Source organism: Rhipicephalus sanguineus, chromosome 11 (genome assembly GCF_013339695.2).
Source record: "Rhipicephalus sanguineus isolate Rsan-2018 chromosome 11, BIME_Rsan_1.4, whole genome shotgun sequence".
Lineage (NCBI taxonomy): Eukaryota > Metazoa > Arthropoda > Arachnida > Ixodida > Ixodidae > Rhipicephalus > Rhipicephalus sanguineus.
In genome coordinates, this window is record NC_051186.1 from 80,454,176 (window position 1) to 80,475,412 (window position 21,237).

General features: G+C 48.0%; 2 protein-coding genes across 13 annotated transcripts in view; one reads left to right on the forward strand and one right to left on the reverse strand.

Annotated features, from left to right (window-relative positions):
* The window catches only part of LOC119375652 (uncharacterized), a 29,582-nt gene extending 8,532 nt beyond the window's left edge, over window positions 1-21,050 (reverse strand). Inside the window, exons 1-4 of one of the 2 annotated variants that reach the window (XM_049420376.1) lie at window positions 20,980-21,050; window positions 20,574-20,782; window positions 15,195-15,375; window positions 1,851-2,029 (exon numbers count right to left, since the gene is read on the reverse strand). In XM_049420376.1, the coding sequence (XP_049276333.1) occupies window positions 1,851-2,029; window positions 15,195-15,375; window positions 20,574-20,702 (489 nt within the window). In that variant the 5' untranslated portion in view covers window positions 20,703-20,782; window positions 20,980-21,050. The remainder of the gene's footprint in view (window positions 1-1,850; window positions 2,030-15,194; window positions 15,376-20,573; window positions 20,783-20,979) is intronic. The other variant, XM_049420377.1, reaches the window with a different exon arrangement.
* Window positions 1-21,237, forward strand: part of LOC119375196 (GRB10-interacting GYF protein 2) — a 676,837-nt gene that overhangs the window by 196,132 nt on the left and 459,468 nt on the right. The gene's annotated exons all lie outside the window — the stretch shown is intronic.

Sequence of the window (21,237 nt, forward strand, 5' to 3'; positions counted from 1 at the left end):
GGCGCGCCAAACGTCGGTCTTCCTCGGCGTGTATCGCTGGCCGGCTGGCGGGCGGTATGGCGTCGAGGGGCGGCGGTGGTGCCTCGCGGCGGAACTGCTGGGGCGGCGCGGCTCGTCATGACGCGGGCGAGGAGGGGGGGAGTTGCGTCGGGCTGCAGCAGCATAACTCATGCTTGAAGCTGCGGCGGTGCCGGCTGAGGAACACCCAGTGACTCTTGATTTCTCGCGGGACAATGTCGGCGATGGAATCTACTTGAGGCTGCGGCGAAGGTAACAGCTTGCGCAACTCCTCCCGCACGATCGCTTGGATGGTTTCGCGCAAGTCGTCGGTGGCTAGTGAGTGCACTTCGGAGGACAGCGGCGAGGTTGTACTGTTTCGTCCGCATGCCAATGTCTTTCAATAGTCGTAGCCTCGGTGAGGAATTCGGCGACCGTCGTGGGCGGGTTGCGAACAAGTCCCGCGAAAAGTTCTTGTTTGACACCCCGCATGAGCAGGCGAACTTTTTGTCTTCCGCCATCGCAGCGTCGGCTGACGGAAAAGTCGAGTCATCTTCCCGTGAAGATGGTGACGTTTTCGTTTGGCAGCTGCACGGGGTCTCCAGCCAAAGGCGGCCTTTTCCTTGCGGACGATGCTAGCGAAGGTATTGAGGAACGTCGTCCGAAGATGAGGTCAAGGATTGAAGGCTCGATTCATGGTTCTCGAACCACGCTTCGCGGCGTCTTCTAAGTAGAAAGTAGACGTGGCGCAGCTTCTCTCAGTGTCCCAGTGGTTGAAGCGGCGACTCGCTCGTACGTCTCCAGCCAGCTCTCGGGTCTTCAAAAGACGATCCACGGAAGTTGGTGGCTCCCTTGGCTGTGCATCACTACCGTTGTAGGTGGCAGTTGGGTGTCATCGTCTCGGCGGTAGATGTGACGTCTTCGCTGCCTGGCGTTTTCGGGAAGGAGCCCGTACTCTGGTGTAGTCCCTTCTGCCGGCGGCTGGTTCGAGGATCCGGGATGACCTTAGAGTCGTCTTCTTCGCGGCTTGGGCTTGTGTCAGCGCTCCGCGGTGGCGTCCGGATCATGGAAGCAGCACCGCACCAGATGTCGCGTGGTCGTGACGTCGACGAAGACAGCAGTCGCCTTTGCAGGTTGAAACTGTTTATTTGGCCGAACTGTGGCCGGAAAATGAAACTAGAACACAGCAATACACGCTGTACAATGATAGCGGCGAACAGGGCGTCGTCCGTCGATCAATGACAAGCGGTCACGCGCGTCGGCTTTTATACAGGCGCTATCGAACTTTCCAGCAATATCGCTGGTGGCGGCGTTATCTCTACAAAGCTGGAACATTCGCGTGCGGGGCGCAATCTTAACAAACCGATCTACTACAATCGCGACGCTTCTAGAACACTACTTCGCGGACAGCGTCGAGCGTTGATAACCGTCCCTGCCGGTCAAACCCGAATACATCAAAACAAGACAAGAAGTGGGCGTGGCACTATCATTGCCAAGTTTTCGTTAATTTGACTCATGCGCTTATAGTCATGCTGTCGGAAACATTTTAATGTTACGTCGGAGAAGCATATGGTGCAATGCTTTTACTTGAAAGCGTAAGTCCGCAATATGCCAATGGCCATCGCTACAGTAGAGCACAGAACTATCGCAGCCATGCTTGAACATGGAGATTAATCGAACGTGACAGTTAGGCCAGGAAAGCGTAAGGACGTTAATTGTTGTGTTTAACGGTATTGCATTAATTGCGGCGTAAATTGAAACTAATCGAAGTGGAGTGGTGATTAGTGGATAGCTTAGTGGATGGCTGTTGCAGAGTACATCGTGAAAGGTACCCTGAGCATGGAGTCTAGAACCTCGACAGGGCCAGCTTGGCGGCGTTGTTTATTCTGGTGGCCGTCGCCTGCGTCTGCACCGAGGCGGCCCACCGAGCACATGGCCACCTTGAGGCAGGCGTCGGGGTCCACATTGTAGCGCTTCAGCACGGCATCGAAGCGAGCCGATACGCTGTCCTCGCTGCGGTTGCCATACCAGCCTGTAGCAATAGAGACATTTGCGCAAAGGAACAAATTGTGAACGAAGAGGATATTGCCACGGTATGATCGCTCATTTCCACCCCTGTCTCCTTTCTAAAGTGTGTAGATGGGCGGCAGAAAAAGCTAACACCACAGTAGCTCTCACATATCGCTCTCAGGTAGACAATAAAGTACTCAAATGTTTGTTGACAGGACTTGTAATGGCGCTACTATCAGCCGAAGGTCCGGGAAACACGAATTCAGTCTCATGCGACAAACAGGAACTAAGAACGTAGTCAATTATTGAGGCCACAAGAACAACAAACAGCAGACGCTCGGCGACCGAGCCGATAAACAGTCAAGCCTTCAATATTCTCTATACATCAACTTTTATCGCAGTGGGAAAATTTCGCAAGCAAGAGATTCTGCGAGAATTCGTTATCATCAAGGAATGCCGCTTCTTTTGATGATAGTACAATTGAAGTATGGCTTATATAAATCATAAAGATTTGGACACGAGGTTGGTGATAGAGACAGCACATATCGAGCATGAGGGGGAGCAAAGATTCTTCGGGGAAACGCGCGCTTTTGCACGACCCTGTAGGTAGCATCCGACCGAGGCGATCGAACCGTCGCAGCGCTGGCAAAGCAAGTTGGCTACATAGTACATTCAGTCCAAAACCAGACGTATGGCGTGACACAAGGCACCACCCCCTTTCGCTTCTAAATTGTCCCTTTCCTTGTCGCGAAGCAGGAACGTAGTGTCAAATTCGAGGAGCACTGAAATCACAGAGAAGCAAAGAGAAGCGTATCGCAGTGTCGCAGCCCATTCGCAGCCCACGTGAAACGAAACCGCCGCGGCGGTTGCGAACATTGCGTACGGAACGATTTTCTTCGCTGCAATCGCAGCATGTGAAACAGCCCGTTGGCCTCAAAGGCTATTTCGCATGCCACGATTGCAACGAAAGAAATCGTTCCGTTCGTTCTATTCGGTCTTTTTGCAAACGCCGCTAATGGCGGTTTCGTTTCATATGGGCTGCGATTTTCGCTCTGCGACTGGCGTGGCGTGTAAGGTTGCTTGCTACCATTCTGTGCGGCAGACATTGCATTTTTCAACTGTAATGTAAAGTCTATGCGTTATGATATTGTTAAGTTTTCATCAACAATAGCGATGAGCACATGTGTTCTGTGATTTAAAAAGAAATCACAGTTTCGCCACAGGAGCGAAGCAATGGATGCGATAGCAACAAATTATAATGTTGTATACGTAGTAAGGCAAGAAGCTAACTCTTTTGGATCAGATCTCGCGTAAATTCACAAAACGCTGGTGTAAGCTTGGGACTACAGCCGCTGCAGGGAGCGAACTAGTTTTCATACTGTCTGTCGTCTCAACTCGAAGTAAGCGGGCCGTTTGCTGATGCCTGCCGAGATAGCGCGCGCACCAGCGCTAGCGAACCCGCCTTTGTGATGGAAGTTCGCAGTTGTGGCTAGAGCGACGCAGCCTTCCACCCACCCCTTTCCCAGCGCCCCTTCATGCTCCTTCGCCAGGCGAAAGACGGATGGAATTTCCTGAAGTGGTTTCCTCAAGTGGTTTCCTCTCCAATTGAGGATCAATCGACGGCAGGCCTCACACGCGGGTTGATGTTATATCCCTGCGCACTCTGTGCGACGGAGATGACCGGCTTTTTTCATCTCTGCTTCAGTCGCGTTCGTCACCGGCTCGTGGGTAGAACATACGATGCGCGGAGCGATGTTAACGATTTGGACTTCGTACAGAACTTTACGGCGACGGCGAAAACCCGTCTAGAGTGTCCATATAATTGTTATCGCAGTAAAACAGATTCAACGCGTATGCATATGTTCAAGGTGGCAGCTGCACGTTGGGCATTATTGTAAAAAAATGTGCGCGCGTACAAGACGAGACTTTGAGAAATATTTTCAACTGGTAGACAAGAACCTATACTCTAGTGAACCTAGAGACAGAACTCCATAGCAGGGTTGCCACTGACTTTCGAGTAAATGTCGCCAAACGACGAGCAAAAAGTCGCCAAAAGTCGCCATTTTTTTACAAATTTCGCCAAAAAAGTCGCCATTCTAGATATGTGCGTCATACCTAGTAATAAAAATTTCCTCTCACGTATAGCCCCGTAGAATACAATACCATCCAAGGACCCTTAAATTATAGTTGACGTTTCTCAATGCCAGTCGTATGGCCCGCTTCACCACGGGAGTGCATGGTGCTGCTTCTCCGACTAGCCGCAAGATGTGCGTGGTGGCACAAGGGTGAATGAATGAAACACTCACGATATCCTTCCATCCCTGTCCGCTCGTTAAGGTAGAAGTGTGGTAAACATTGGGCGAAAACCGTGAAAGCGTTGTTTGTAGCCAGCTTTACGCGAACATTATGAATTAAAAGGATTAAAAGGTTTATTGAAGCTAAGACGACAGAATTCTTACAGGAACCAATCATTGGTGAGTCTTACACCTTTTCAGTGTGAACTAATATGATAAAGGACGTCACCGGCCCTTTCTTATAGTCCCTTATATCTACACGCGTCAATCCGATGCGTTATTAATGAACGGGTAGGCAATGTAAAATGTTATATAGCAATTTTTTTCATTGCACACGCTCACCGAGAGCAGTGGAAAATGCCTGAATAAATAATTTTTTATTGCACAAACAGCCATGTATCCACCTGTCTTCGCTATTCCAAAACAGTCTTTACGAGCTGAATTGGGGGTACTGCGCAACAGTGAATAAGTCGCCGAGCTATTCAGAACTGTTGGAGCTTTGACGGAACAAATGGGCGGAACCTTCAGCCCCTTCAGAAGCGAAACTTTAGAGAAGCTTAAAGCGCCGAAAGCTATTAACTTATAGTCAAACACTGCCCCCTCGCGGTTTACATTTTGCTAGAATGTCTCTGGGGGACGTTCGCGTACCTCCTGCCTCTAGATGAATTGAGGAGATACACACGAGTTACAGGACGGACATGCAGAATGACGCGTAATGTGCACATTCTACTCTTGGGTCTAAAACAAAGAAAGATACAGAGAATGCTGCCGCTCATTCGTTCGGAAGACACTGAGCTTAGGATGTATAACTCAGTGAAGACCTAAGCCGAAAATCGCCAAAAATTCGCCATGTCGCCATTCATAATTTTAGGTCGCCACGGGCCCCTCAAATTCGCCAATTTGGCGAAAAGTAGCCACCATTGGCAACCCTATAGTCTGTCGCAAACAATTCCCCAGCAACCGCAGAATTAAGAGCTGCCACCCCTAACCTCGCCTTGAGTTACATCACGGCGTCTTCAGGCCAGTGACGATAAGGACAAGTCCATTAACTGAAGGTGTTTATTCGCTTTACACTTCAAAGCCACCACAAACCAACAACAAACGCACAAAAGCCGCAGAGGCGCAGCGGTCCGCAAAGCTGGGGAACCATCGCAAAGGATCGCCCCAGGGCTGATAGCGTGAAGCCACACGAGGGGAGCCGTACTACTATCCGACCTGTGCTTTCCAATTCTTTGCGGTCTTCAGGAAATCCCTTCCACCTGAGCAATAGCAAAATGCATTTTCAGGCGTCGACCAAACCAACCAACTATTGAGGCTCACTTTACTCTTTCCTTGGGAGCATGTCCTTCTGGCACCACCACTTCGATGAACACAGAGAACCAGCAAAGTGCAGTTAGCAGTAAACAGTAACCTCTGACGATGTTTCCAAACGTGTTGTAAGCGTGTTGTAGCACGAAGTAGGTGCTAAGCTATGGGCTATGTTGCATGGCTAACATCGGTACAGGTAGCCTATACCACACCTACAAAACACCACGTGGTGATGTTGGAATGGATTTAGGGAATGAACGTTTCCCACGATAACATGTGCCTACTGCCTTCAAAGAGAGGCAAATGTCATGGATATGGTTGTTAAGGTTCAAAGGAGGTTTCAGCATGCGCTGATCTTTAAAGGCCCATGCACGAAGTCTTGAGACAGGCATCCGTGAAAGCATACGCGGAGTTAACAGCAGGTATGTTCGCGCTTCCGGTTCACTGAGCTGTTTCTTGCCGAATATTTTGTTTACATAACGTCTGAGTGCAGCATTTGCACATTTTGTGCAGAATGAAGAGCAGCTGCATGTATTTTGCGCCAGTTAAAGATGCTTGTAGAAGAGTGAGTGAGATGAACCATGCTTGTGAGAGGCAATCAAGAGCGTCGTGCGAGGCAAGAAATACGCATCTGACCGTTGCGACGCGTGGCGGCCACGGGAAGGGGCGAGGAATCGGCGGGAGTTTCCATGGCGACAGGAGCCGATGTCAGCAGGCTCACGTTCACAGCCAGTCGCACGTACGGCAGCGGCCGGAACGTGCTACTCAGCGTCACCGCCGGCCACACGACCCCAGCTACGCAGGAGCAAACAACACGTAAACGGTGCTCTAGCTCTGACGTAAGCAAAAACTCCCTAATGCATTGGCGCATAACTAAAGTCCTTCCAGCGATTTGGAAACTAAGCTCGTAGAAAGCAACAGGCGCCACCCTTGGCCCAAGGAACATGGTGAGCGCACCGGCAAGACTTGTGGTCATAACGGGGTCATTTCGTGCACTTGTGAAAGGTGCAATGAAGTTGAAAGTGAGAAACGAATAAACGAGGTATGCACCTCTCAGTTTGTTAGCGGGAGAGTTAATTTGCACTACGACAGCTCGGCGTCACGTGACCTGGGCAGAAACGTCACGCATGACACCACTGATAGAACGGCACATCATTGTCGACCCTGGCTTTGGCTGCGGTGATGCTAGCGAAATAGTTACTGCTTTGCTTACCTTACTGCCTCCCCTTCCCGAAAATAGCGATACTTATGCAGCGCGACGCCGTACTTTTCCTTTTATCGAAATTGTAGGACGGTGGTATGACGTCACACATTACGTTTCTGCTCAACCCACGTGACCCCGAACTGTTGGGGAGCAAAGAGAATCTATCTTTATTAGCACGCTTCGAAATGATCGGCAATGACTCGCTTCCTTCAAGATTCTGCTTGCAACCTGAATTCGGAAGGTGCAGCTCAATTACATAACTGTGATGCTCTGCTATCGTGTACTGCCAAACGATATTGGTGCATCGTTAGAAATAGACACAATATTGACCGTTATTTTCGGATGTTTGAAGTACATATATATGTAAAAAAAAGAACAAGCGACGGCATGCGCTTTCTGTTATTGTTTAATTGCTACAATAGTAGGCTAGAACTTCTCTGATTTTTTTTATGTTCACCGCTCTAACTTCGCATCAGAAACGATACTATTTACTTCGCGTTAAGTATACCGAGCTTAAATCAGCATGTCAGAGCTTCACGCGTAGCAATTACAATACGTTGAGCATTACATTGACAAGTGAACGTGTTAAGGAAAGCTATGATTTTTCAAGGGCTCGTTTATCTTTGTTAGACACAATATTAATGAGAACTAACAGACAATAACGCCAAGGAAAGTACAGGGGTTGTTATCTGTATTATTTAGAATGTAAATGTGAAGAAAGTAAAGTGGACGAAAAGATGACTTGCCGCCGGCAGGGACCGAACCTGCGACCTTCGAATAACGCGTCCGATGCTCTACCACTGAGCTACGGCGGCGGTCATCCTCCCGTCCACTTTCTGGGGTATATATGTTGATTAAACCTAGGAGTGTTAGTCAGCGCCAATCGCAGCCATGGCGGCGAGTGTGGAACACTCTTTTTTTTGCCTCTTGGCGTCACGTAGCACGTGATCTTTTTTTTTTTTTTTTTTCACGAGTTGGCAGCTGACCAATAATCCCTCGCATACTACCTGAAGGCATTAAGTCTGCCAGGACGAGACCCTCGCAATGAATGAAGGAAAGCTATGATTTTTCAAGGGCTCGTTTATCTTTGTTAGACACAATATTAATGAGAACTAACAGACAATAACGCCAAGGAAAGTACAGGGGGTGTTATCTGTAGTATTTAGAATGTAAATGTGAAGAAAGTAAAGTGGACGAAAAGATGACTTGCCGCCGGCAGGGACCGAACCTGCGACCTTCGAATAACGCGTCCGATGCTCTACCACTGAGCTACGGCGGCGGTCATCCTCCCGTCCACTTTCTGGGGTATATATGTTTATTAAACCTAGGAGTGTTAGTCAGCGCCAATCGCAGCCATGGCGGCGAGTGTGGAACACTCTTTTTTTTGCCTCTTGGCGTCACGTAGCACGTGATCTTTCTTTTTTTTTTTTTAACGAGTTGGCAGCTGACCAATAATCCCTCGCATACTACCTGAAGGCATTAAGTCTGCCAGGACGAGACCCTCGCAATGAATGAAGGAAAGCTATGATTTTTCAAGGGCTCGTTTCTCTTTGTTAGACACAATATTAATGAGAACTAACAGACAATAACGCCAAGGAAAGTACAGGGGGTGTTATCTGTAGTATTTAGAATGTAAATGTGAAGAAAGTAAAGTGGACGAAAAGATGACTTGCCGCCGGCAGGGACCGAACCTGCGACCTTCGAATAACGCGTCCGATGCTCTACCACTGAGCTACGGCGGCGGTCATCCTCCCGTCCACTTTCTGGGGTATATATGTTGATTAAACCTAGGAGTGTTAGTCAGCGCCAATCGCAGCCATGGCGGCGAGTGTGGAACACTCTTTTTTTTTGCCTCTTGGCGTCACGTAGCACGTGATTTTTTTTTTTTTTTTACGAGTTGGCAGCTGACCAATAATCCCTCGCATACTACCTGAAGGCATTAAGTCTGCCAGGACGAGACCCTCGCAATGAATGAAGGAAAGCTATGATTTTTCAAGGGCTCGTTTATCTTTGTTAGACACAATATTAATGAGAACCAACAGACAATAACGCCAAGGAAAGTACAGGGGGTGTTATCTGTAGTATTTAGAATGTAAATGTGAAGAAAGTAAAGTGGACGAAAAGATGACTTGCCGCCGGCAGGGACCGAACCTGCGACCTTCGAATAACGCGTCCGATGCTCTACCACTGAGCTACGGCGGCGGTCATCCTGTGGTCATCATGTGAACGTGTTTTCACATGAATTCTAATTTATCCAGTTTCTTCAATCTATGCGTGAATTATTCTTATATTTACATTTTATAGTTTTGTGCGCAGTCTCCATAACTATCTGCATAACAGGAAACATCGCGGGCAAACGGGACAGTAAAGACAGACAAGACTCCTAAAAATCCGTATGAATTTCCTTGTGGCTTCGTGCAACAAACGGGAGGTGAGAAATTATCCTTTAGATCATTTTTTTTTCAAAAGATATAACAGTGCTTGCTCTGACATGTTTTACATATCTCCCCTGGTGATATCAAGTTGATGATTAGAGCGCCAAGTCTTGTCTATCTCTCGTGTCCCGTTTGTCCGCCCTGTTTCATGTAATGATTACGAAACCATGCCAACAAGCTCAAGTTCATACACTTTTAAACTATCTGCATGTTTTTGCAGACTTTAAATCTTACTGACGCAGGCGATTTGAGTTGTTTTCCATAACTTAAGCGTCTTCAACTGCTGAAACTCTTCTCACATGCACATATATAACAGGAACAATCACTCTTTTTTCAAGCGACGGAGCACAGAATTTCCTTTGATAAGGATATCAATGTAAATAGAAAACAAAAATGCTCATAAGTAATCTAATCTGATGCTCAATATTGTCCCAGCTCTTCAACAAAGCGACAAAACGAGCTTAAAGAACCCCTGAGCCACTTTTTCAAGGAACCATCGAATGACCTCTAATCGGAGTTTATTGCCTCACTAATCAATCACCGCTCATTTTTTTTTTCGAATCCTTGAAGAACGAGCGGAGTTACAAAGGTTTATCACACGCTTCGAGCACTTTCACTCTTCTTTCGTGCCGACGAGCGCGCTGGAAGCTACACGGGGAGGGATGATAGAGTGTGAAAAAAGCTACGTCAGCGCGCGTCATAAACCGCGATCGCTCTCCCCCCCCCCCTTGTTTGTGATTGCGGTGCGCGATAGTGTAGGTACTGTGTAATTTTAGCACACTATTGAGCGCGGTGCCGGCACGTGTCGGCACCACGTGGCACGAATCGCATCTAATCCACACGGCACCCTTGGTTTATGTCAGTTATCGGCCAATAGCAGCGATCTTCTGTATGACGACATACAGCAGCCGCCGGCATCTCCGAAGAGAGCGAGGACGGGCCACTGAGGGCTCTTGAGATAAGTGGCAACTTCGCGCTCCGCTTGTAAACACTCCTTCATGCTGCGCGCGATTGCAAGATTTGGCTGAGGCGTTCACGGCAGCGTCTAGTTTCCACTGTACTTGTGTTTCCAACAGTCATGAAGGGTGGTTTAGGACCACTTTACGTAGAATAAGTTACGTTAAAGAAAAAAAACCCGCATTTCCCCGAAGGGGAGTATGAGGAAGTGCGAAGCACGGGGTGATGCTATGAGGGGGCGCGCGCGACTAAACTGCAGACCGAGCGAAGGAGACGGCAGCGAGAGAGCACGCGCCAGCCGACCCACGGACGTCTGGCCGTTTTTAAGTGCAAAGCACTTTTACTGATGATGATGATCTGTCTTCCGAACTCGTTCCAAAGAACCCGCAACGTGTTCAACTTGTTGGCGGCGTTGCGCACGCCCGAGATGGGGCTCAGGTTGTTGTCGAACCACAGTCGATCGCACACCGCGCAGCTATATCCGAAGCTGCGGTCCAGGAAGTCTCGCTTGAAGCGCGCGTCCGGCCGATCGAATTCGAGGGCCCGCGCTCGCTCACGCATCCCCGCGCCAGATCGGCTTCGGGGTGCTCGGCTCGCTTCGCACGCTTTCGTTCGGCGTCTCGCCGCCGGCTTTCATCACCACAGGCAATGCGCGGGGCGCGCGCAGCCACGGAGCGGAGGGCGGAGCGCGCGCAGTCACGTGGGGCGTGACGTCGCTGCGCCGTTGCTACAGACGCTCCTCTCCGCTCCTCGCGCCGTTGCTATGGGACGGCGGATTCAGGGTCGCTTATAAAGTGCATTCGCACTTAAAAAAGAGCTCTAAATTAGCTCTATGATTTACAAGTCACGCCTTGCTTGCTTTTTGTTATATGAATATTCATATTTAATGAAAGAGTGGTAAATCATTACACAGCCGAGTTCTTGACCCACCCCCTAATTTGTCAATTTACTGCAACAAAGATTTATCGTCGTCGGTCGCACCAAAAATTAAATTGAATATTAACACTTTGTATTGCGCAGGGGGAATGGCTACTCTATCTTGTCCTTTTTTGTTTGTTTGTTTGTTTGTTATCGTCGTCGTTCCCAATGTGCGATAGGATACACGATCAGCAAATTACCCTGTGGTGCATGGGCTTACACTTCATCTACGTATACCGTAGAGAGTCTGAAAAATGAAGAAAAAGTTCTTATGCAGGAAGAATGCTTTTCGGTACGTAATCAAGATATAATAGCTTGGAAATCCAGCATAGAAAAACGACGAACTCCAATGACAATGAAATCGGAACGCTTAATGGTAGTCGGTGCTCCGTCAATTTATTCATGTCGTCAGAAGCCACGTGACGAGCATACACAGCATTTTGTAAACGTCATAAATCGTAGAATGTGGTAGTGGGCGACGCCGTAAAATGTAGGTGAAAATGATGGGAATTCTGAACCCATTTCAGACTGCCTGGCGTGGACTGATGCAAGCATGGGCACAAACTTTCATGTTTTCCTGAAACTCACAAAAATGCTTTTGTCTGTTTTCCAGCACATCATTGTTCTCTGCAAATGAGAACTTAAAAAAAATAAAAGAAGGACGCTCCTTGAGCGTCCTTCCTGTCTGTCCACGGTTTTCGTCGATGTGTTACATCGACAAGTTTGCGCTCTTCAAAACCAAAGCGTGTTTCACCAACTAGCCCAACAGTTCACGCTTCTACGACATTTTTGCCTTCTTCTTGTTCTTCATATTTGTTATAAATGTATCGATTGTGGTGAAATAAACCAAATGTCAAATCTTCACTTGCGGTTCTTCAACATGTACTTGAGTTTAAGTACAAGGGTGCTGTTGCGCTTCGCCACCATCGACATGTAGCCGCCATGGTGGGGAATCGAACCCACGTCTTCTAGCTTGACAGCGCGACTCTTACCTGTTAAGTAACGCAACCACGGCTGGTTTTCGGATGTTAATAAGAGCTCGTATGTAGCAATAGTTGTACTAAAGATATATCTATGTCACTGCGCTTTCTTTCTCTATAAAACACTAAGCTTGCTATTTATTTATTTACAATATTAACGAGAACTAACAGACAATAATGCCAGAGGATGTTATTTGTAGTAATTATTATATAAATGTGAAGAAAGTAAAGTGGACGAAAAGATAACTTGCCGCCGGCAGATGGAGCATCGGACGCGTAATTCCAAGGTCGCAGGTTCGGTCCCTGCCGGCGGCAAGTTATCTTTTCGTCCACTTTACTTTCTTCACATGTATATCATAATCACAACACATAACATTACCTATACTTTCCTTGGAATTATTGTCTGTTAGTTCTCATTAATAGGGTGTCTAACAATGAAAATCACGAGCCCTTACAATTTCCCTTTTTTCCTTTACTTATTTATTTATCATTTATTTACAGATACTGCTATCCCCAAGAGGCATTTCAGGAGGGTGGAATTAGGATATATCAAGGTACAAGTGTAGGCATCCAAAGCAAAACAAGATAGAATGCATTGATTATAAAATATACAAACATATACGAATACAGCAAATTTGGGCCTGCTGTTATGCCATTCGCGGGTATGACGTGGCGCGTAAGGGACACAAGGAGCGATGAAGCACACAAGGCGTATGTGTTTGAGCCGTGTGTGTTTCACTGTTCGCCCCTTATGCGCAAACTTATACCCACTAATATGAATGCAGCTTGATACAGTGTTGCATGAATTTTATTGTTCTTATGCTATGTTAGTACTAACCAATCTGTGTTTTTATGTCGTCTGTCTCTCTGCTGAGGGTCGTGCTGACTAGACACACTAAATATGACTCTCTTTGCGGCGCTTACAGATTCGGCTCTTCCACAATTTCTCGTGGTCGAAAGTTCGTCTCCCTGGGGATTTTTCACTGAGCAATGTGTTTTCTGTCGCGAGAGTTCCTGGTGCCTGGAGGTTTACATGCCGTGATGTGTTGCTGCTGTGGTGCACAGCTGAGTTTCTGCAGTTGGCTGGGTGCACGCCGTCCTCCTTGTCGGCCTTCACCCCGGCTGCCATTCGTCTGTCATTTCGTTCCCTACTTCCATAGCCGTACACTCCTGGCGGTTTATATGTCTCTTCAGTTTTTTTGTTTACCGCTTTTTAACGCCGGTATAACAAAAGGCTGCGGACTCTATACTTCGCAGAAGTCCGCAGTGCGTGCTTTTTCTATAGGCGCCATATCGCCTTGTAGATTCACCCCACGTGTGCTTGGGATTTGCGTGATTTTAACCTAAATAGTCGATGTAATATGTCACGTCACTGTTGTCGCGCGGGCGCCGTCGTCACGGTGTCTACCGTAAGCAATAATTTGTACCTACATCATCAAACGGCGTCATCGCAAACAAGCAGCACAGAACGGAAGTATTGCTGGCGCCTCCATCTGGCGCGCGGGTCGCGTAAAAGCTATTCACTTGGTTCGAAAATTACCTTCGATGGCTTCTAAAGAGAAAGTTAATTGCATTTCGGTGTCGGTGCTTCATGGTCTTCACCTGTAAGCCCGCAATAATTTTTTTCCTGACTTCAGTATTATAGCTCTTTTGGTGCCCAACATATACTATATATCTAAGCTGCAGCTTTTTGTCTCGTAATGTTGTGGAGGACCGTGCATGTTTGCATACCTGGCCTTTGAAGCTAACTGTATCATCACATCTCTTCGATCCTTAAGTGACTGCTTGGAGAGACTTCTCTCGATATGAGGCGTTCAACAAACTGCCCAGTCACCGCCATTCGTTCCCGCGTGTGGGGCCGCTTTGCTAGGAGCTACCTTAATTAATTGCGACTACCATTAAAAGTTTGTGATATAAAATGAAACCTCTGGTTCTACCACAAAGCAAGCGAGAACTCATTTTTACTTGAGATCGAAATTTTGCTTTCTTAAATGATTTGTTCATCGAAACCGCGAATCTCCGAGGCTTATTGTTTTTATTTTACTGAAAAAAACTACTTCATTACTTTTTCCACATTTATTTGTGAGGAAAACTTCAGGTTATGTAGCCAGCTCTTTATTACATAGTACATACGCATGTTGGAGAATCGGGAATCTGTACGCCGACCAAAAGAAGAAGTAAAAAAAATGGGGAGGGGCGAAGCATGTAGGGAAGGGTGTTTCAACTCCACTAACGTGAAACCTGTGGAGGGGCGAAGCATGCAGTGCGGGCCAGTGTTTCTCACAGCAAAATCACTGCTGGTGGACAACGACAGACAGAAGAAAGATTAGACACAGAGACTCGCAGTCCGCTTTTAGTTAACGTGCACGCTGCGAATCTTTATTGTTCAACTACGCACGAGAGAAATCTCCCAGCGGCACCACATTGCAGGTCAAGATCCAGTGCCTATATATACGGGGTGGCCGGTGAACGATTGTGCAGCGCGAGCCAGTCAGTTTTTTTCAATCAAGAAACTCGCTAGCAGACGCTGCCTGCGTCGGCGTTGTCTCTCGCGGGCGAAGGAGAGTTTTCGTTCCTTGCGAGCTGGTAGTTCAGCGTTCATCGCTGAAAGAGCGTTTCCATAGTCAACGCGCGCCGTTCGCTCCCTCTCGCCCACACGGCAAGCGCTGAGGCGGTGGGGCCCTCTCTTGCGCTCAAGCAAACTGAACCGTCGCGACAGCAGACGGCGATGCACGCCGCGACAGCAGACGCCGACGATGCACGCCGACACGCCGAGACCCTAAGGTGCTTCGCCCCTAAAATTTATGGACTTTTCGACTCCCCATACTGGAGCCTTGTTCACAAATCTTGTTCACACATCTGTGAACAAGACTTCCGAATGTGGAGCCGAAACGGCATCAAATTTTAGTACTTATTTTGGTAGGTGTTCACTTTCGCAATGTGTTCCTCTCAGGCCACACAGGTTGCCGTCAAACTTTGGATTACAGTAGCTGCGCATGATAAGCAGTCCGGTAGTTAGTTTTTTTTTTTTTACATGCGAAGTAAACAATATTACTTCGACATTATAAATTCTAAGAGTCCATCCACCCACCTGGTGTGAATCCGACGTAACCGAGTGTACCGGGGAACCAGAAGACCAGCGTAGCGACACTCGAAAGCAGCACGGCCAGGGCTCCCAACACGTTGTAGCTCACGTGCCTGCTCAGCAGATCCAGCGCCGACTGTAGAGCCGGCCTCAGCATGCGCCCGAAAACCGGCAGCACCTGGTGAACCTGATGTGCAAGGCACGCAAGCGCTCGTTCAGTGAATGCGGCCGTGCATGCACGTTCACTGATTCTGCCGAAATTTATGCGAAGTTGACAAAGTTGGGTTTGTACAATAGACGGTCTGAACACTTGTAAAGCCTCCAACCCTGGCTTCGCTGTGCCGCCGCGAATATTTACAACGATTATTGCCGACAGCTCCGCTCTGGTAGTGTCCCTGTATATGCTACCACAGGTAGCCTATACAGCCCTGTAGAGCGCAGTGCGAGCGTATAGTGGGAGCGTATATAGCCTTGCAGAGCGTATAGTGTCCTTCCATACGCTCCCGCAGGGAGCATACACAGGGACACTACGCTCTGCATGATATTTATGAAAAGCTAACATTTTTCAGGTTTACTTCATCGGAATTCTTTATCTAGAGTATGAAATCCGCGATAACTTCGGGTGCTTATTGCGAGGCCAAAGCTGGGACTTCAGAACAAAACTTTCAGAAATAATAAAAGTTTCGCGACTTCATCCGGACCTAATTGTGATGCAGCACGATACAGAGTAACTGGCGCTGAATTGCAGTGCCTAAATTCGCCCCGTGAATTCCGATAGCAACGGCGCCGCTTTATAGCTACACAAATAACGGGAAATATCTAGGCGCACATGGTTGTCACATGTCTGCTTATTCGTCCGATGGCAAATGTAGCGACAAGCGCCGAGCAAAGTAAAATGTTTCTTTTAAAAGCGGCTCCCACCCCCACGCGGGAGCCTCATTCACAATGAAAGGCAAAACGAAGCAAGCGGCGTCATGTGCAGCTTAGTACATAATGTATGGTGCGGGCATATACGGGATTAAGATTAACGCCGTTGTCTAGATATGAAGTGACTCAAGATAACATCACTGACTCACATTTCCTTTTTTCCTGTATTGACGCAGGCGTTGCATGTTCCGCCCAATGTGGTGACCCGTGTGGAAACAGCATGTTTCACAAGGGCGCTACAGGCCACGTCGGGGTTGTTAATGCCGTACCGATGCTGCTTTAACGATCTTCCAGGATTATCACTTTCAGTGATGTATTACGAAGGAAGGGAGGAATACAAAAGGGATAAGGCAGGGAAGTGATGTATTAATAATCACACTGCGCGCATGGGATATATATAGCATACACGACACCAAGGTACTTGTCACTTGCCAGGCGGCCTTCACGTTCACGATAGCGTTCTTGCAGCTCACGCGAGGTCACGTGAGCTACCTGCACACCACATGGACGCATTACACGTGCATGGGTGCCGATCAGGGGCGTAGCCAGAAATTTTTTTCGGGGGGGAGGGGTTCAACCATACTTTATGTATGTTCGTGCGTGCGTTTGTATGTGCGCGTGTATATACTATACGCAAGCAAAACTGAAAAATTTCGGGGGGGGGGGGGTGTTTGAACCCCTCCAACCCCCCCCCCCCCCCGCTACGCCCCTGGTGCCGATGATGCCTGGAACTCAATGAACAGCCGCGAGTTTCAGCGATTCAGCTCTAGAGTGACTTTTGGTGTCGGTGTAAGCGACACGAGAACTAAATTTTATTAGCCGCACTGAACGAAACAGGTGCGTCCGTGACGATGTCGCATGCTTGATTTACAGCTCTTGCTGGAACACGAAATATGTGCATCGCAAGCATTATTACAGCTGTCAGTTAAGATGGGCCACACTGAAATGGGGCCTTGTATGTAGTCAATCTGATTCCAGCGACTTGGTGCGCACCTTACGTCATCTATACTCAACAGCATGCAATCTCGTTCACCTCCTGTTTCTCCTTCAATGTGAACAATCAAGGGTTAAAACGTCGACTATTAGGAAAAACAAATGTTTTGTGACTGGGTCAACGTCTGTTACTTCTTTCCCCAAACAGTCTCTTTCGTACGAGATTTCGTCAGATCGTCTACTTGATAGTTATATTTGTTTTTGACCTAGTGCAAATTCAGCTCAGGAGGGACATGCACAAGAAAAGGGCTTGAAATAATAAATAGCTGATTCTGTAGTCGTAGCACCACAAAAGAAAGAAGATATGTGAAAATAGACAATTAAATGCTGAATTTATAAGGCACGTTAAACTGCAATGAAGCAGTACGTTAAAAGTCTCAGTATAGAAAAAAGTAAAGTAGAAAATAAGTTAAAAAAGAAATGGTTGCCATATGCATGACGTGAAAGCAAGCTACGTATCTTTATGACGTTGCTCTGTTTACAGTGCACGGCTGATATTAATAGGAAAAAAAAACATGGCTGATCCCTCCGTCATAGGAATCGGTATAACACGAAAGTGAAACGTGTCTTCACAGAAGTAGTGCTTATTGTGTAGAAGTAGCTTGTACAATGTCTATTCGTGTTTGGCAGCTAGAGCACCGTTTGACGTGGATGCACCCATGTTGACAGCATGTCTCTATCGCGACGGCTAACGCCCATGATCATTATTAAACCGTTATGGTAGCTGACGTTGTGAACATATATTTGGACACAGTGAATCGCGAATCCCGCGTAAGGATGACATCAACAAGCTCATAATCAACACTGGTACCCGGTATGCACTTCTTCAAAGTGTCGTCAATTAAGCAGAGAAACGGCACGGTGTGCGCTTTCTAGTAATGGGTAGCTGACGCTTGTGCTCTTGCATACATAACACACACTGCGCTTCAGCAACACGGAAGGTAGAGGTTCGTAGCCTGAGCCACAAACGTGTGCGTCCCGCTGGCCTCTGTCTCGCAGGCGCTGCTCTCGCTCCACCAAGGCACGACATTCGCCCGTCGAAATCGCGTCCTTTCTGCAACGCATATTGCAGCAGTTTTGTTAGTCGGTGCTCTCGCAATTGAAGCAGTCGGCGGCGGAGAAATCTCGTTGGTGCACGTAGAAGCTGCACTACTCCGATGAGCCGACGCACGCTAACACGAAGCCAAAGGCAGAGAACGTAACTGCGTCAAGGGTGCCTCGGCGACGCCAGCGCACCCAGTCTACCTCTCTGGTATCGGGACGCTTTAACCATGACCTCCGATATCGCGTGCAATCTCGGAGTAAGCGCTAGTAAGTGTCGATCGTGAAGCATTACTTCTTTTCACATCTCACAGACGGCGGTACCGCCCCGCTCCGCCCGCCGTGAAAGAGAATGTGTGAAAGATATAAGGCGCGTTCGCGCCGTGTGTAGCACCTACCGAGTTAGTTTAGTCGGTCGAGTCGAATCGAACCCACGACGTCGCGGCCGCAACGTCGTGGGTTCGATTCGCAGCGGGGTATCTTTTTCTTGTTTTTTTTTCTTTCTTACCCGTTGGCGTCCATTTTATCAACGTCATATCCGTGACGGATGTACTTGGTGGACCCCGGCATAAAGCACTTTCGTGTTAAAAGTGCATTTGAGCAGATGGTGCCAGCACGGCACGTATATGGTACCAATCACGTAACGAATCATGTTACCAACATGACCCTGCTGTCTGTGATTAACACTGGCATCAGGCCCGCGTTGGAATTTGGCCCTAAGCGGGCAACAAATATGACGGCTGGGCCGCCTGGACGTTGTAACTGACAGCCGTTTGCGCGCTTTTGTTTATTAAGGCGAAAGCCTTAAAATGCCTCATCAAACGCGAAAATTGACCGTCGGCGTCTTGCGTCGGCAGCGTCAACACGACTGATGCCAGAAATGATCATCACGTGATGACGCCACCACATGACGTTATCATGACGTCTCAGATCACCAAAAATTGTGACGTCATCACGTGACGTCGTCGCTTGGTCAAAGGTGGGCCGATCACGGAGGCTGTGCAAAACCGGGCGAGGTGGTGAATGCTTGCAATGCCCACGATCCTGGAGGCAGTGCAAGACCCCGTTAGGTGCAAAAAGCTTTCGGAGGGGAGGATTAGTACATCAACTGAGAAGAAAAAGAAGAAGATGGCTTTCGCCTTCGAATCATCTTAGGCGAATGCATAAGGGACCCTGTGAGTATCTTGCACATTTCCCTTTACGCGGTCTGTAATTAGTTGATTGTTCATAATGGTCGAAAACAGCGATAAGCAAGCGACGAACATACACAGAAAAACATACCTTGGATAAGTTCATAGTTACTTTCTTTGTCAGATGGCGCACGTTTATTGCAGTTACCAAAGAAAGAACGTTGTTTATAGCGTACGCGAAAATTGATTTTACTTGTCAAGAAGATAAAAGGGGCCCTTTTACATTGACCACCAAGTCTATCAAATCGGTGCTCTCGCTTCACTCTCATGTTTCGATCTCGCTCCCTTGTCCCCCATTGTAGGTTGTCGAACCACAATTTTTTCTTCTGACTAACCTCGTTTTCTTTTTCATCTCCTGTGTTATGTCCCTTTTACAGGGCCCACAATTCGTTAGCGCTAGAAAGAACAACCAGTCGCTGTTTGGAGTGAACAGAAGTAGCGCCAAGGCAAAGATAACACAGTGAAAGACGGATCATGATAAAGGGATTGACATTTTCAGAATATACGTAGGACTCATTTATGTTCTGTTACTTTGGTTTTGTTTGGTCGATCATAGGGGTTCCATCTGCTGTATAGAGCTTCTGATGGAAATATTCTTATAGTTACCATTTTTTTTCTCAGTATTCGATGCGTTGTTGAATTTTTCATGCTGTCCTGGATCCTTCTTTTATTCTTTTTTTATATAATCCTCTGTCTTTGTTTCTCTATAAGCAAAGCTCAGATTGATTGATTGATGGATTGAGTGAGTGAGTGAGTGAGTGAGTGAGTGAGTGAGTGAGTGAGTGAGTGAGTGAGTGAGTGAGCGAGTGAGTGAGTGAGTGAGTGAGTGAGTGAGTGAGTGAGTGAGTGAGTGAGTGAGTGAGTGAGTGAGTGAGTGAGTGAGTGAGTGGGTGAGTGAGTGAGTGAGTGACCGGCCGACCGACCGACCGACCGACCGACCGACCGACCGACCGACCGACCGACCGACCGACCGACCGACCGACCGACCGACCGACCGACCGACCGACCGACCGACCGACCGACCGACCGAATGACTGACTGACTGGCAGTGAGCGAGCAACTGACTGACCAACTGGTACTGAGAATTATCATAGCTTGGGATTTAGTGGAAGTCGTCTTGGCCTCGCGGTGGTCTGATGAAGACAAACAGGAAGCCCTATGCGAAAAATTCGTGCGAAGGGTAAATGTGTTTCGCGCTGTCTTCTACGACAAGTGTGATCTGCAGAGGACGTACCTCGTTCACAGTGTCCTGTACCGTGAGCTCTCCGGAAGGGGCCCCGTCTCTGGCCGCAGCAGCGGTTGCCAGCAACGCCGGTGACGTAAGTGTGGCGCACAGCAGGAAGCAGGTCACTGCCCAGTGCATGGTTCACCTAGCGCGCGTCTCTCCCTCTTCCAGTCCTGTATTTTGTGAACCAAGAGCCACTAGACTGACGTCCCGTAACGCTGTAACAAATAAAGGTAACGAGAACTTCGGTATACGGCAAGTTTACGGTGTAGTCGCGTTTTGGGGAACCTCGTTATCATATCAGTGATGAATACTTCAACTTATGCAAACTGCAATCTGTTTCAAGCATGCAGCAGACATGAAATTTTATTTGAACTGTTGTATATAACGTCAGACGTACATGTCTGAGACATACCAAGTATCGTGGGGCTCTCAATGGCAGTACCTGGCCGACAGCAGATTAATGAAGGAGAACAAAACTGAAAGAATGAGGAAGAGTATAACAATTCAAATGTCAGAATTAATGGTGCCGAAGTAGTCCGCTGACATCTAAAGAACAGCATGCCGCAGTCATAGGCGTGCGCAGGGTTCACCAGTAGGAAGGGGGGGGTGGGGGGGGGGGGCAAGTTTGACCGCAGAGCCCCCCGCCCCTTTTAATTGGTCTAGTCCGAAA